Consider the following 16,046-nt stretch of genomic DNA (forward strand, 5'->3'; position numbering starts at 1 on the left):
ATGGTGTTCAGGGATTTGTAGGTTAGGTAGGTTATGGGGGATGGGTCTGGGTGGGATGCTCTGAGGGTCGGTGTGGACCTGTTTGGATGAAGCACCTGTCTCCACACTGTAGGGAATCTATGATCTATGATTGTACGGATGTACACACGTTACCTGTATCCCAGGATAAAGATGACCTGCAGAGGTGCCTTGGTTTCTTCAGCTTCCTATCATCATACATCCCAGGTTTTGAGACTAAAGTCTCTCTTCTCTGGAATCTCCTATTTAAAGATATGCTATCCCCATTCCAGCATCAGGACGATACCTGCATATTTTACAAACCCTGAAATATGTTCTCTCAACTAACAAATGACCACTCATATTATAACAGGTTTAAACCTACCATTCTGGAGCTAGATGTGTCTTAAAAAGACCTTGGTACATGTTTATTGCAGGATAATACACCCATGACAGACCAGACAAATCATTCCAATTTTGAAAGATACACCCTGCACTGGTGTTGGGGATACAGCAAATCCACAGAAAGCTCTTCGGTAAACACTTTACTAGTGATCATAAGCAATTAGAAGTGGTTAGCAGGAAGCCATTTTCAAATGCACCACCATGGCTCCAACATAACTGATCAATATCCAAGGCTATGACCTTGAAGTCCAACACAACCAGGATCAAAGATAACTTCAGGTGCTCGGACATGCTCCCAATCTCATCTAATAATAAAGACATACCATGGATTGGCAAGCAGATGTCACTGAATGAGGTACAGGACAATCTTCATGTTGATCTTCAGTCAAAACCAAGCAGAATACATTCAACATGTTACATCTATAACAAATTGCTACCACAGTTAAAAAGCATCACCATTACTATCAAGCCTTCTGCCTGCCAACTACAACATGATTAGCTCCCAGGAAGCTGAACGGCTTGTGGGTTTGAATATTTGATCAGAAGCCATCGGATCTCTGGAAAGGAAAATGCTGTTCTTGTTTCTGCAGTTTATCCTGGCCTAAAGAAAACCAGTTTATTCCCCCTTACTAGTTACTGTCAGCTCAGGCTTTTAAGTCAGAAACTTTGTAAGTATGCATCAGATGCTCTGTACTTCCTGCAAGCAAGTAAAAGTACCTGGAGGAGGAGGATTGAGCAGCATCAGATCCTGGCAAGCCAAAAGGACCAGCTTAGTGAACCCTACGGACTGGGATCATTCAGCCATCTCCCCATTCTTTTCCTCCACCAATGTTTTAGCCTGAGTATAAGCATGTGGAGGCAGTTTGATGAGAGATTTAGAGTTTTAGCTAGGATAGTTATGTGTCGACCGTGTAATTGTTTTTCTGTAGCTAGAATTTATTTGTGTGATAAATATCAACATTTGATAAGTTCAGAAACCTGGTTGGCGCTTTCCTTCAGCCAGATCTAAAACACAGATAAACTGGGGAATGTTGAGTACTTTTATAAAATATTTAACTTTTGTCGTGATTCCAGGAAAATTGATTTCCAGCACGTCACCCCAATGAATCATATCAACAGGCGTAACATAAAACAAACAAACACATATAACCAAAAAGGGATTATAGGCACATAGGTAGTGTGAGACTGATTAGACCTTGAGAAGAGGATCCATGGTTGGTAAACAAAATTGTACAGTTGAGGCTTTTTCGAAGGAAGAGGATGCTTCCACAGTGACGATAAAACAGTTAACATGCTGGATGGGCTAAAAATTGGGAGGGGGAGTAAAACAAAGTTGACAAGTCATCACATGGGATGGGATGCACCTCAGAATGTTGAGGAGAATAAAGGTAGAAACTGAACAGCAAGTGGACATCATCTTCCAATCCGCCTTAGATATGAAGCAGTGTTGAAATAGTGTTCCAAAAATGACAGTGGGATAAATCCAGCCAGTCAGTTTGACCTCAGTTGTGAAAAAACATTTAGAAATAATAACCAGGGTCACTGTTAATTAACTGAAGAACCCAGGGGATGTTTTTTTTTGAAAAAGACAGGCCAGGTAATTGTTTTGAAGTTTTCTGATGGAATAACAAAAAAAGGTTGCTGAGTGTAACACAGAAGAAGTGCTGTACAGGGACTCCCAAGGCACTTGCTCCTGGCTCACGTAACAGGAATGTTGAAGCCAGTGGAATAAAGGGACAATGATAACATGGATATGAAGGTGGCAGGAGACAAAGAAAGAAAACCGTTGATTTTCAGACATCTGTTCAAATATCCATAGTATCTGTTTTGATCATAAAACATGTACTGCACTTCAAAAAATAAGCTATTACTTCAGGTAGAGCACAAGCCAGATGGGCTGAAAGACATACTAATATGATGCCAGATCTCATGATTTTGTGTAGCTTATTATAGATACATGCAGTGTTGCCTGGGTTTTAGTGCGCCAACTGGATAAAGAAATATGGGCAAAACTTGGCAGTCAAATATATGATTCCTCTCAAGATATGACATCAATAGAAGAGAAATGTAAGTAGGCCCTGATCACATGAGAAATCATGCAAAGCACCACAGCATCACAACAATGAAAGTAGATTGGTAAAATAACTGGACAGCTGCAAATCAAACATCACCAGCATGGCTTGTGAAATAGTCCCCTTGTTCCTGGCTGCAACTCAAGGGAAACTCAAGAAAAAGCTTAGTATAAACACTCAACCACCCAAATCATAGATCGAACCACTGCGTCAATCTGTCAGATAAATTATTCATTTACTTGGTTACATTTAAAAAGATCGGACATCTGAAACAGTATCCAGGAAATCACACTCAATGCAGGAATCAAGTTGGGTTAGTAAATGGATGAAGTGGGCAAGAGACTGTTGGTTTGATTCAGTGTCATATCAGATGATCACAGGATTGGGGGTGGGGGGGGTTAAGGGGGGGGGTGGAGTCAGGGGGGCTCAAAACAGCAGGGCATCAATGGATCTGGCCAAGAGTTGGTCTGTTTAAGGAGAAATGATGATCTAATTGGTGGTCGGGGGGAAGCAACCTCGTTGGTGGGCTACGAGACCAAGTTTTAACTTGTTTAAACAGGTGTTATCCAGGTAAATGTTGCTATTCTGTCTCTTACTTCAGAATCTGAGACATTTGCATGGGGCCCAGGGAACAAGGTAATTTACCACTGGCAGTTTAGACTTCCTGGGTATTTCTCACACAAGTTTGTGCATCAGGACTGCTACAGAGTCCTGACACACATCTTCTGTTGTGCACCCAGTTTGTTATGATTCAGAGACTGGAATATTTAGACCATTTAGAATGCTTGAATATACCAGGATAATTTATAAGTAAACAACCTACAAACAGACTTGTACTTACAGTCACCTTCCCTCTTCCATCCAATTTTTCAATTTCAAGTGCTTTTTTGAAGACAAATTCTTTCCATTCAGAAGGCTTCAGCTTTTCTCCCTCATGCTTAAGAGCATCAGGATGGTGCTTTTCCTGAAAAGAACAATTGTATAATCAAATGCCATTCTTCCAACATGGGGTCATTTTGATAATTTGTTACAGTACTAGTTTATGTAGCATGTTTTACTTGGTAAAGTTTCCCAAGGTCCTTCAAAGTAGCATTCTCAGAAGAATCTTGATACCAAACCGCAGAAAATATTAGGATGCATCATGCTTAGAACTTCTTCCCTTCCTATTTCTCATCTCCAACCAAACTAATTCCATTTGTTGGCCTTCTGAGCCAAGATTATTTCTCATTGCTGCACTAATGTCATCTTTTATTAGCAGAGTTACCTCACCTTCTCTTCCTTCCTCTTTACCCTTCCAAAATGTCAAATAACCCCTAGATAATCAATTCTCAGCCTAGATCACCTTGCAACCACATTTCTCCAACAGCCATCAGATCACACCAATTTACTTCCATTTGAGCCACAATTTCACCACTTCTAACACAAACGCTGTGTACCTTCAGTTAGAGAGAATTTTAAGTGTTTATATTTTTCCCTATTCTGGCCCCATTTGCTAGTGTACTCATGTCTGTATACTGTTCTTCCTATTGTACTCTTTACGTCAAAAGACCCAGATCAATTCCAAGTTCTCTTGCCCCAGTCTGTCTCTTTGAAAATAATACACGTCAACCAATTTCAATCATTTTCTCCCCAACCTCCCACCAATTATATAGTTGTTTTAAAACATCAGCCCTAGCTATTCAATTAACCAAAACATTAATCCTAGCACAATTCAAGTGAAGAACACAGGAAAGAACAAGTGCTTCTTTGCCAATTCCTGGAGCCAGTGCTCCAAATATTTGAAATACAGTTCTCCTACATAAATCTTAGAGTCACATATTTAAATCTTTAACTTGCTTCACCCTCATGCTAATTTGTTTGAGGCTCGGCATTAATCTGGAGATTACCACCTTTTGGTTCTATTTTCAAGTTTAGCCCTTTACTGTTTGCATACACGAACAGAATATCTTAGTCAAATCTGTGCCAGTAGTACTATAATGAATGTTTGTAATATAGTAGTGTTATTTGGGAATTCTGGTACTAGAGTAGAGGTAAACAGGTTTTTGGTTTTCATTTCTGTGAAGATGAGTAGTTTTTTTTTAAAAAGGACAAAAACAGAAACTTAACATGACATCAACTAAGTGGAAAAGTAGACTAAGAAAGAATATCTCAGATCATAGGAACATAGGAAACGGAGTAGGCCATTCGAGCCTGCTCCACCATCTCAGATCATTAACAATTTAGGGTAAATAGACACTTGAAGTATTTTGTATTAAAACATTTCAACTCAGTAATATCCTCTTTTAGTACAGGACTCCCTATTTTTAACTACTGCATTCACAATCAAACTTATAGGGTTCTTATTCAAAGGGTTCTATTTATTACTAAATATATACTTACCAGATAATTTGTCATGTGTTTAGCTCCAAGGAGATGGGGGAGAAACCAGGTGAGTTCTGATTTACAGTAGCACAGTTTACAGACAAACTGTGGATTCGTCTTTTGGTCATTACGATATTCAATTACATAGTCAAGTCCTACAGGTTTAAGAAGCAGCATCATAAAATATTCTTTGTACTTCCTTTAATAAGAACACAGGTTAGCCAACACATTGATGCCTTAAATGTAAACAAAAATAGCTTTGATTGTTTAATGTTGTTATAATGTAGTATTTTAAAATCATAGGTCAGTACTTCAACTAAAGTAGACAAATGAATTCCATAAAAATACTCTGGATATTGTATAAAAATAACTGCACAATGTAATCAAGAGTAGCACTGACAACTGGAAAAGTGGTACAGAATCCACTGTAATTATATTTTACATTCATCTAAACACTGTGAAGGTTACAAATTCATGACTGAACTACTGGCCTCCTAACCGTTGTCCTAACAATGGGGACAGTTTGCATAAGAAAATGAAAAATAGAAGTAGACATTCAGCTCCTGAAACTTGCCCTGCCATTCTATAAGATCAAGGTTGATCTGCCCCAGTTTTCTCAACACCTACTTCGTGCCAGATCCTCATCGTCCCCAACTCCCAATACTTCAAAAGTCTACTTCTTTAAATATTTTCTGTCATCAAGTATCCACAACTGTCTGGAGTAGGCAATTACAGACATTCACTATCCCTCAGAAGAAATTCTTTTGCATCTCAGTTTTGAATGAATACCCCCTTATTCTGCAACTATGTCCCCAACATTGAGATTCCTTCACTGGTGGAAAGAACTTCAACATTTATCCTATCAAGCCCCCCTCAGAACATGGTATGCTTGAATAAGATAACACCTCTTCTAAAGTCTAATGAAAGAAGGCATAGCCTGTTAGCCATTCTTGATAAGTCAATCCTTTCATCTTAGGAATCAGCCAAGTGAATATCTTCTGAACTTCTTCCAATCCAAGTATATCAATTCGCAAAAAAGAAATACGGGGGCTGGGGCTGGGGCTGGGGCTGGGGTGTGTGGGCAAACTGACAGAGGTATTCACCGACATCTTCAAACTCTTCTTACTACAACAAGTCATCCCCACCTGCTTCAAGAAGACCACCATCATCCCCGTACATAAGAAAGTACATGCAGTGTGCCTTAATGACTACTGCCTAGCAGCTCTGACCTCAAAAATCATGAAGTGCTTCGAGAGGCTGGTCTTGGCCCACATCAACTCCAGTCTCCCAGGCTGCCTCAATCCCTTATAATTTGCCTACCGACTTAACAGATCCACAGCAGACGCCATATCCCTGGCACATCTGGACAACAAGGATACCTACATCAGACTCCTGCTCATTGACAACAGTTCCGCCTTCAACACCATTATCCCTTCCAGATTGATCTCAAAATTAAGACATTGGTCTCGGCTCCGCCTTCTGCAACAGGTTCCTCAGCTTTCTGAACCACAGGCTGCAATTAGTGATGACAGGCAACTGCACCTCCTCCGCAATAACACTCAGTGCTGGAGTTCCCTAAGGATGCATCTTCAGCCCCCTACTATACCTTCCATACACCCACAACAGTGTTGCCAAATTCCAAACCAACACCATCTACAAGTTCGCTGACAACACCAATGCAGTAGAACAGATATTTAACAACCAGGAGTCAAAATACAGAAGAGAGATAGAGGACTTGGTGATGTGGTACAATGAGAACAACCTCCCTCTCAATGTCAGCAAAACTAAAGAACTGATCATTGACTTCCGAAACAAAGGAGGAGAACACGCCCACCTTGACATTAATGGAACGAGGTTGAGAGAGTGGAAAACATCAAGTTCCTCGAAGTGACGATCACCAACAACCTGTCTTGGATTCCCATGTAGATGTGATGGTCAAGAAGGCACAACAACGCCTCTTCTTCCTTAGGTGGCTCAGGAAATTTGGCACATCCATAGGGACTCTCACCAACTTCTACAGATACACCATTGAAAGCATACTGTCCGAGTGCATAACGGCCTGCTATGGCAACTGTTCTGCCCAGGATTAGAAGAAACTACAGAAGGTTGTGTGCACAGCCCAGGTCATCATGGAAGCCAACCTTCCATTAATGGACTCCATTTACACAGCTCATTGCCACAGAAAGGCTGCCAACATCAAAGACCCATCGCACCCCGGTAATGATCTCCTACAACCTCTTCCATCAGGCAGAAGATACAAAAGTCTTAACACATACACCGGCAGGTTCAAGAACAGCTTCAGACTGACAAATGCTCTCTCTAGCCTCAAATAATGCTGATCTTGGTAACGTTGATATCATCTAGCTTACGCCCTGTGCAATGTAACCTGTATGCCTCTAATTTTTTTTAGAACGTTTGATGTGTACATCCTTCCCTACTATAATCTGCCTGTACTGCCCGTAAACAAAACTTTTCACTGTACTTTGGTACACATGCCAATAAATCAATTAACATTGGATAGAAGACCGGCTAACGAATAGAAGACAGTTGAAAAAAAGGGGGACATTTTCAAGATAGCAGCCTGTAAATAGTGGAGTGCCACAGGGATCAGTGCTGGGCTATAATTATGACTCAGATGAGACGAGTGAATTTATTATAGCCAAGTTTGCAGAAGGCACAAAAAATAGCTGGGAAGGCATATGGTGAGGATGACTCAAGCCTGCAGAGGATTGTAGACAGGTCAAAAACCTAGTAGATGGAATATAAAGTGGGGAAAATGTGAGATTTTGTACTGCAGCAGGAAGAGGAGGAAATGAATATTAATGGAGGAAGACTGCAGAACGTTACAAAAGAGGGGTACTTGAGTCCTCATACAGAAATCCTAAAAAGCTAACATTCACGTTCAGCAGGTAATAAGGATGGCAAATGGAATGCTGGCCTTTATTTCAATGGAAATGGAGTATAAAAGTAGGGAAAGACTTACAGGACGCTAGTCAGACCACAGTTGGAATACTATGAACAGTTACTCAGCAAGGGAATCTAGCGTTACTACCAAAGGTAGGAAGGTGGAGTTGAGGATTATCAGCAATTATCTCATTGAATGGTGAATCAACTCCTGCCGCAACATTTTAAGTTAGTCTCCAACCATATTTGTAAAATCCCAACAACCTTTACTAATTATTTACATTATATACAAGGGTGGCTTACTACGTACATTTTTGATCCCCCGATTTAAGAATATAATGGTAATGGAAGCAGTTCAAAAGAGATTTAGTGGCTGGTTCTTGGGGTGAAGAGGTTGACTTATTCAGAATGGGTAAATTTTTAGGTCTTTATTCATTAGAATCTCGAAAACTAAGGGATGATCTTATTGAAACACAAGATTCTGAGGGAGCTTCACAGAGAAGATATTGAGATGATGTTTCAACTATTTGGGCAATCTCAAACTTAGGACAATGTTACAGAATATGAGGGCACTCACTTAAATCTGAGATGCAAAGGAATTCCTTCTTCCAGAAAGTAGTGCAGGTCTGATGTTCTCTAGCCCAGACTTGGAGGCTGGAGCACAAGATATTTAAAAGAGGTAGTTAGATAGATTTTTGAAATATCAAGAAGTTGAGGGAGATGAGGATCTGGCGCAAAAGAGAAGGCCTGGGTCAGATCAGCTGCAATCTTAAAGAATGGTATACAAGCTTGAGGGGCTGAATGACCTACTCCTGCTCCTACATCTTACAGTTAAGAAGAACATCTCAAACTTTTTGGTCAGGTTTCAGTACCACATCATGCAACATCACTGATGATGCAGCCTGGCTATTAAAATAAGTTATTAATCCCATATACATCACTAACACTGACCCCTGGGCAATGCCACTCCTAAATCTTTCTGAGACAACTGTTCACCACTACTCACTATTTCCTGTCATTCAGCCAAAGTGTATCCAGCTATTGCTGGCTCTTTAATTTCACAACCGTCAATTTTGCTTACAAGGTTACGTGACACTTTATCAAATGTTTTTTGGACACCAATATGTTAACCTTACTACAGTCTTCATCATTAACTCATGAAAACTTATATTAGCTAAACTTAATTTGCTCATAACAAATCTCTGTGGTCTTCAATTAATCCATAGTAGTTGAGTTTCTGTTCATTTTATCCTTAATTATTGTGTCTAAAACATTCCCCAGTACCAAGGTTAAATTCACTGGCCTTAAATTGTTGGGCTTATCTTCACAATTTAACAAGAGTGCAACATTTGGAATTCCTCACTCCTCTGGCACCACTCTCATACTTCGGATTGAAAAATTATGACCAATGCATCAACGATTTCCACATTCACTTCCTTCAGTATCCTTAGATATATTTTATCAAATCCTGATGCCTTGTCAACTTTAAGGATAAGTACCTACCTAATACCTACTCCAAATCAATGTTTAGCTTATCATATAAAACAATTATCCGCTTTTTCCATCAAGCAAGATAATGTGCTGGGTGACTGGCAGCCACACATAAAGGGAGTAGAATCAGAGGACAGTTATAAAGGAGCAAAGATTCAAAAAGTGGGTCAAAGGCTATTTACATTCCCAATGATAAACAAGATTTGATTTGTTTGTTAATTGATTGGTGACTCAAAGGTTGGCTAGGAGCTACTCTCTGTAAGAGGATACCTATTGTGCGATTTCAAAAGACAAAGTTTAGCACATTTCAAATTTCTAGATTAGTTGAGAAACAGCAAGTTCTACTTGATCTGGTTAAAAATGTCAAACAAATTATAAGCCCTGCGAGGAGAGACTAATCAACATTTTACCTAAATTGAGAAGTGAACAGATAAAGGGTTTTGCATCATACATCCTCTTTTATATTTGACTATTTGTGGTTTTTATTGTGAAACAACAAAAAGCAGCATACTTTCAGCTCAAATTGTAAACATAAACGCCACATTAAAAACATACCAAGTACTGCCTTGTTTATCTTCATTTTACTGAGATGATCTTCCACAGTTCTTATCTCCGTAGGGGATGAAAATTCATCTTTAGTACCTTCTTCCACAGTGTTAACTAGAATCCAAAATTTGGACATTAATTCTACTATGTAAATCACAGAAAAGATGACTGGCCATATGGCAATGCAAATATTCCTACACATTTTAAAAATCCATTTTATTTAAAACTCTGCCATTTCTAAATCTTATGGATGTTCCTTGATTATTTATCATGACCATGACACTAAGTGTGAAAAGATATTAAAATAAAAAGCTATAAATGGCCATTGTAATTCAAACAGCAATGTACAATATCACATATTTAAAGATGCACCAAGAAGTTCAATGCTTTTAGTCTTTGCTTGATGCTATTTCACCAACTTCCTCCATTCCTCTGAACAACAACCTGTCCTTATACTGGAGTTAGCAAAAAAAAAATCTCAAGACACTTCACCGGGTCATTACAAAAGAAAGTCTCAATGTAATTCTATGAATGATATTTGCCAACTGTCTAAGTTCCAATTATTCAACTTCCACTTATCCATTCATCACGTATGGACATTCTGGCCTTAACAGATTATAGAGTCAGTCATACAACAGAGAAACAAGCCCTTTAGTCACCATGTCTATCCTGATCAACAAACAAAACTACACTAATCTCATTTACTTGCAATTGGTCCATAGCCTACTATGTCCTGGCATTCTAAGTGCTCATCCAAATGCTTCTTACATGTTGCAAGAGTACCTGCCTCCATCATCCTCTCAGGCAGCGTGTTCCATATTTCTAACACCATCTGGGTGAAGAAATATTTCACCAGATCTCCTGTAAACCACTTCCTCCTCACCTTAAATTTGTGCCCTATGGTCTTAGACACATCTACTCTCACAATCTACTCTGCTTGTGCCCCTCAAATTTTATATACCTCAAATCAGACCCACCCTCAGCCTCCTCTATTCCAGTCCGTCTTCATAACAGACTTTTCATCCCAGGCAACATCCTGGTGAATGTCCTCTGCACCATCTCCACAGCAACCATGTTCTTCTGATAGTGTGGCAACGAGAAATGGATACAGAATCATAGAATCCCTACATTGTGGAACCAGGCCATTCAGCTCATCAAGCCCCCCTCCTCACCGGAAAACATCTCACCCAGACCCACTCCCTGTGATTCTGCATTTCCCATTGCTAATTCACCTAGCCTGCACATCCCCGAACACTATGGGCAATTTAGCACGGCAAATCCATCTAACCTGCACACCTTTGGACTACAGCACCCAGAGGAAACTACGCACACACTGGGAGAATGATCAAACACCACAGCGACTGTCACCTGAGGCTGGAATCAAACCTGGGTCCCTGACACTGAGGCAGGAGTGCTAGCCGCTGAGCCTCTGCATCACCCACTGTATTCCATCTGTGACACAACCAATGATTCATAAAGTTGAAACAAGACTTCCCACTTCTATCTTCTACGTCTCATCTAACGGAGGCAACCATGCCTTCTTCATTCCCCTGTCTATCTGTGCTAATACCTTCAGGGATTAATGCATTTGTACACCAAGCTCCCTTCATTGCTCAGGGACCCATCCTTCATCGTATATACCCTTTCCTTATTAGGCCTCCCAAAATGCATCACCTCATACTTATCAGGATTAAATTCTATCTGCCATTGCTCTGCCCAATTTACCAGCCGATCAATATCAGAGTCTAGACAGAGACCATCTTTCTCACTATCAACACCACATATTTCTGGGTCACCTGCAAACCTACTAATTAAACCTTCTACATTCACATCCAAGTTGTTCATGCAGATAACAAACAAGGGTCCCAGCACCGAACCCTGCGGTACACCACCGGTCACAAGCTTCCAATTACAAAACAACCCTCCACCATCAATCTCTGCCTTCAATTTGTAAGCCAATTTTGGATCCAGTTTTCCAGCTTACCCTGGATCCCATGGGCTCTTAGGTTTTGGGCCAGCCTTCCACGTGAGATCTTGTCAAGGCCCTTACTGAAGTCCATGTAAACCACATCAAGTGCGTTACCCTCATTTAGTCACCTTTTCTGAAAAACCTCAACTAAATTAATCAGACAGGAGCTCCCTCTAACAAGTCTGTGCTGACTATCCCTGATCAATCTCTGCATTTCCAAATGTAGATTATTACTGTCCCTCAGAATTTTTTTCCAATAGTTTCCCTCCCACTGATGTCAGTAACTGGTCTGTAATTAGAGATAACACTGTGTAGAGCTGGATGAACACAGCAGGCCAAGCAGCATCAGAGGAGCAGGAAAGCTGACGTTTCGGGTCGAGACCCTTCTTCAGAAATGGGGGTGGGGAAGGGGATTCTGAAATAAATAGGGAGAGGGGGGAGGCGGATAGAAGATGGATAAAGGAGAAGATAGGTGGAGAGGAGACAGACAGGTCAAAGAGGCGGGGTTGGAGCCAGTAAAGGTGAATGTAGGTGGGGAGTTAGGGACGGGATAGGTCGGTCCAGGGAGGACAGACAGGTCAAGGAGGCGGGATGAGGTTAGTGGGTAGGAGATGGGGGTGGGCTTGAGGTGGGAGGAATGGTTAGGGAGGCGGGGACGAGCTGGGCTGGTTTTGGGATGCGGTCGGGGGAGGGGAGATTTTGAAGCTTGAATCCAAAGCATCATCCTCCGACACTTCCGCCATCTGCAATCTGACCCCACTACCAAAGACATTTTTCCCTCCCCACCCTTACCTGCTTTCCGGAGGGACCACTCTCTCCGTGACTCCCTTGTCCACTCCACACTCCCCTCCAGCCCCACGACCTCCGGCACTTTTCCCTGCAACTGGAGCAAGTGCTACACCTGCCCCTACACCTCCCCCCTTACCACCATCCCAGGCCCTAAGAAGACCTTCCAAACAGATGTTCAGCTGCACATCTGTTAATGTGGTATACTGTATCCGCTGTTCCCGTTGTGGCCTCCTCTACATCGGGGAAACGAAGCGGAGGCTTGGGGACCGCTTTGCGGAACACCTACGCTCAGTTCGCAACAAACAACTACACCTCCCAGTCGCGAATCATTTCAACTCCCCCTCCAACTCTTTGGACGACATGTCCATCCTGGGCCTCCTGCATTGCCACAACGATGCCACCCGAAAGCTGCAGGAACAGCATCTCATATTTCGCTTGGGAACCCTGCAGCCCAAGGGTATCAATGTGGACTTCACAAGCTTCAAAATCTCCCCTCCCCTGACGGCATCCCAAAACCAGCCCAGCTCGTCCCCGCCTCCCTAACCATTCCTCCCACCTCAAGTCCCACCCCCATCTCCTACCCACTAACCTCATCCCGCCTCCTTGACCTGTCCGTCCTCCCTGGACCGACCTATCCCCTCCCTAATTCCCTACCTACATTCACCTTTACTGGCTCCAACCCCACCTCTTTGACCTGTCTGTCTCCTCTCCACCTATCTTCTCCTTTATCCATCTTCTATCCGCCTCCCCCTCTCTCCCTATTTATTTCAGAATCCCCTTCCCCTCCCCCATTTCTGAAGAAGGGTCTCGACCCGAAACGTCAGCTTTCCTGCTCCTCTGATGCTGCTTGGCCTGCTGTGTTCATCCAGCTCTACACCATGTTATCTCAGATTCTCCAGCATCGGCAGTTCCTACCATCACTGGTCTGTAATTACTTGCCTATTCCTGTTGTCCGTCTTGAACAAAGGAACCACATTAGCTATCATCTAGTCATCCAGCACTTCACCTATGGCCAGCATATTATTAAATATATCCGCCAGGGCCCGAGAAAACTCCTCTCTTGCCTCCCATAGCAACCTGGGATCATCTTTATCAGGCTCTGGTAATTTATGCATCTTTATACCTGCTAAAACATTTAGTACATCTCTCTTATTAATTTTAACATGTTCCATAACCTCACCATCCCAACTAAAATCTCCAGTTACAATGTTTCTCTCCCCTGAATACAGTTGGAAAATAGTCATTTAAAAAATTTTCCCACATCCACTTGCTCCACACATAGATTGCCCTTTGGACTGTAATAGGCCCCACTCTTTCCCTGGTAATCACCATTTTTAGTATACTTATAAAATTTATAGAACTTATATACTTTATTTGGCTGTAGTGACATCTTGTTGCCAACCTGGATTTGTTCTGCTTAATCCAATATATTGGGAGCATGGCTTTCATCACCAAGATACACCAGGGTCTTTCTTCACCCATACAATTCCCATGGCCCTTCCTTCTCTGAAAACCTTAGCCTTTTTCCATTCCCTCATCTCCCTTAAATACCACATAATTTCTGGCCCTATCCTGTATGAAACAATTTTCCGACTCTCCTGCCTCAAACCATGCATTGAGCAATTTCCTTTGTCTTTCATCTCCGAGATCACCATTTTCCTGTTCACCTTAGGCTTGGTTCAGTGGCAACACACTTTGACTTAACATTTAGAGTCATAGTGTCATACTGCACAGAAACAGACCCTTCGGTCCAAACTGTCCATGCTGACCAAGTTTCCCAAACTAGTCACATATCAGTCTAAAACTTTCCTATTCATGCAGTTGTCCAAATGTCCTTTAAATGTTATAACTGTATCTGCATCTACCACTTTCTCTGGCAGTTCATTCCATATACGAACCACCCTGTGTGAAAATGCTGCCCTTAGGTCCCTTTTAAATCTTTCTCTCCTCAACTTAAAATTATGCCCTCTAGTTTTGAACTCTCCTACCCAACGGAAAAGACCCTTGCTATTCACCTTATCTATGCCCCTAATGATTTTATAAAACCTTCTTAAGGTCACCCTCAACCTTGTACACTCCAGTGAAGAACGTCTCAGCTTATCCAGCCTTTCCTTATAATTCAAACTCTCCAGTCACAGTGACATCATTGTAAATCTTTTCTGCATCCTCTCCAATTTAATAATATCCTTCCCACAGCAAGGCAACCAGAACCGTACATAGTACTCCAAAAGTGGCCTCACCAACGTCCTGTACAACCACAAGAGGACATCTCAATGGTCTGAGCAATGAAGGCAAGCATGCTAAATGCCTTCTTTAAAACTCTGTCTACCTACTGTGACGCAACTTTCAATGAACTATGTATCTGAACCTCTAAGTGTTTCTGTTCTGCAACCCCCCCCAGGGCCCTACCATTAACTGCCCTTGTTAACCTTACCAAAATGCAACACTTCACATTTATCTAAATTAAACTCCATATGCCACTTCTTGGCCCATTGGCCCAACTGATCAATATCCCTTTGTAATTGTAGATAACCTTCCTCACTGTCTACCACCAATTTTGGTGTAATCTGCAAACTTACTAACCACGCTTCCTGTATTCTCATCCGAATTGTTTATATAAATGACAAACAATAGTGGACGAAGCACCAAATGCTGCAGGAAGACTGCCTGTCACAGGCCTCCAGTCAGAGAAACAAACCCCCACCACCCTCTGTCTCCTACTGTCAAGTCAATTTTGAATCCAATTTGTAAGCCCTCCCCGAATCCCATACGATCTAACTTTACTAACCAGTATACCATGCAGAATCTTGTCAAAGGCCTTACTAAAGTCCATGTAGACATCTACTACTCTGCCCTCATCTATCTTCTTGATCACATCTCAAACTCAGTCAAGTTTGAGAGACAATTACCCACACATAAAACCATGCTGACTATCCCTAATCAGTCCTTGCCTCTCCAAATGCATGCAAATCTTGTCTCTCAAACTCCCCAACTACTTATCTACCACTGACATCAGACTCACTGGTCTATAGTTCCCAGGCTTCTCTTTATAGCCCCTCTTAAATAAAAGCACAACACTAGCCATCCTCTAGTCTTCCAGCACCTCACCCATGGCTGTCGATGTTACAAATATCTCTGCTCGGGACCCCGCAACTGCTTCCTTATCCTACTACAATGTCCTAGGATACACTTGATCAGGTCCCAGAGATTTATTTACCTTTATGCATTTTAAACCTCCAGCATCTCCTCTTTAGTAATATGAACTGTTATCAAGACATTAGTATTTATTTCCGAGTTCACTAGCTTCCATGTCTTTCTCCACATTAAACAGTGAAGCAAAATATTAAATTTAGTATCTCTCCCATTTCCAGTGGTTCCACACACAATGACCTTGTTGATCTTTAAGGGGCCCTAATTGCTCTTTTGCCCTTAATATACTTGTAAAATCTCTTTGGATTATCCATTTTTGCCGTCCTGATTTCTCCTTTAATAATGCCCTTGATCCCAGTTGT

The 16,046-nt window shown here is 41.6% G+C and overlaps 1 protein-coding gene across 4 annotated transcripts in view; it reads right to left on the bottom strand.

Moving 5' to 3' along the window:
* Window positions 1-16,046, bottom strand: part of si:ch211-197h24.6 — a 77,673-nt gene that overhangs the window by 47,774 nt on the left and 13,853 nt on the right. For all 4 annotated transcript variants that reach the window (XM_048615190.1, XM_048615199.1, XM_048615206.1 and 1 more), the window contains 3 exons: window positions 9,786-9,890; window positions 4,854-4,990; window positions 3,316-3,438 (listed from right to left, as the gene is read on the bottom strand). In XM_048615190.1, the coding sequence (XP_048471147.1) occupies window positions 3,316-3,438; window positions 4,854-4,990; window positions 9,786-9,890 (365 nt within the window). The remainder of the gene's footprint in view (window positions 1-3,315; window positions 3,439-4,853; window positions 4,991-9,785; window positions 9,891-16,046) is intronic.

Source organism: Rhincodon typus, chromosome 2 (assembly GCF_021869965.1).
Source record: "Rhincodon typus isolate 14 chromosome 2, sRhiTyp1.1, whole genome shotgun sequence".
Classification (NCBI taxonomy): domain Eukaryota; kingdom Metazoa; phylum Chordata; class Chondrichthyes; order Orectolobiformes; family Rhincodontidae; genus Rhincodon; species Rhincodon typus.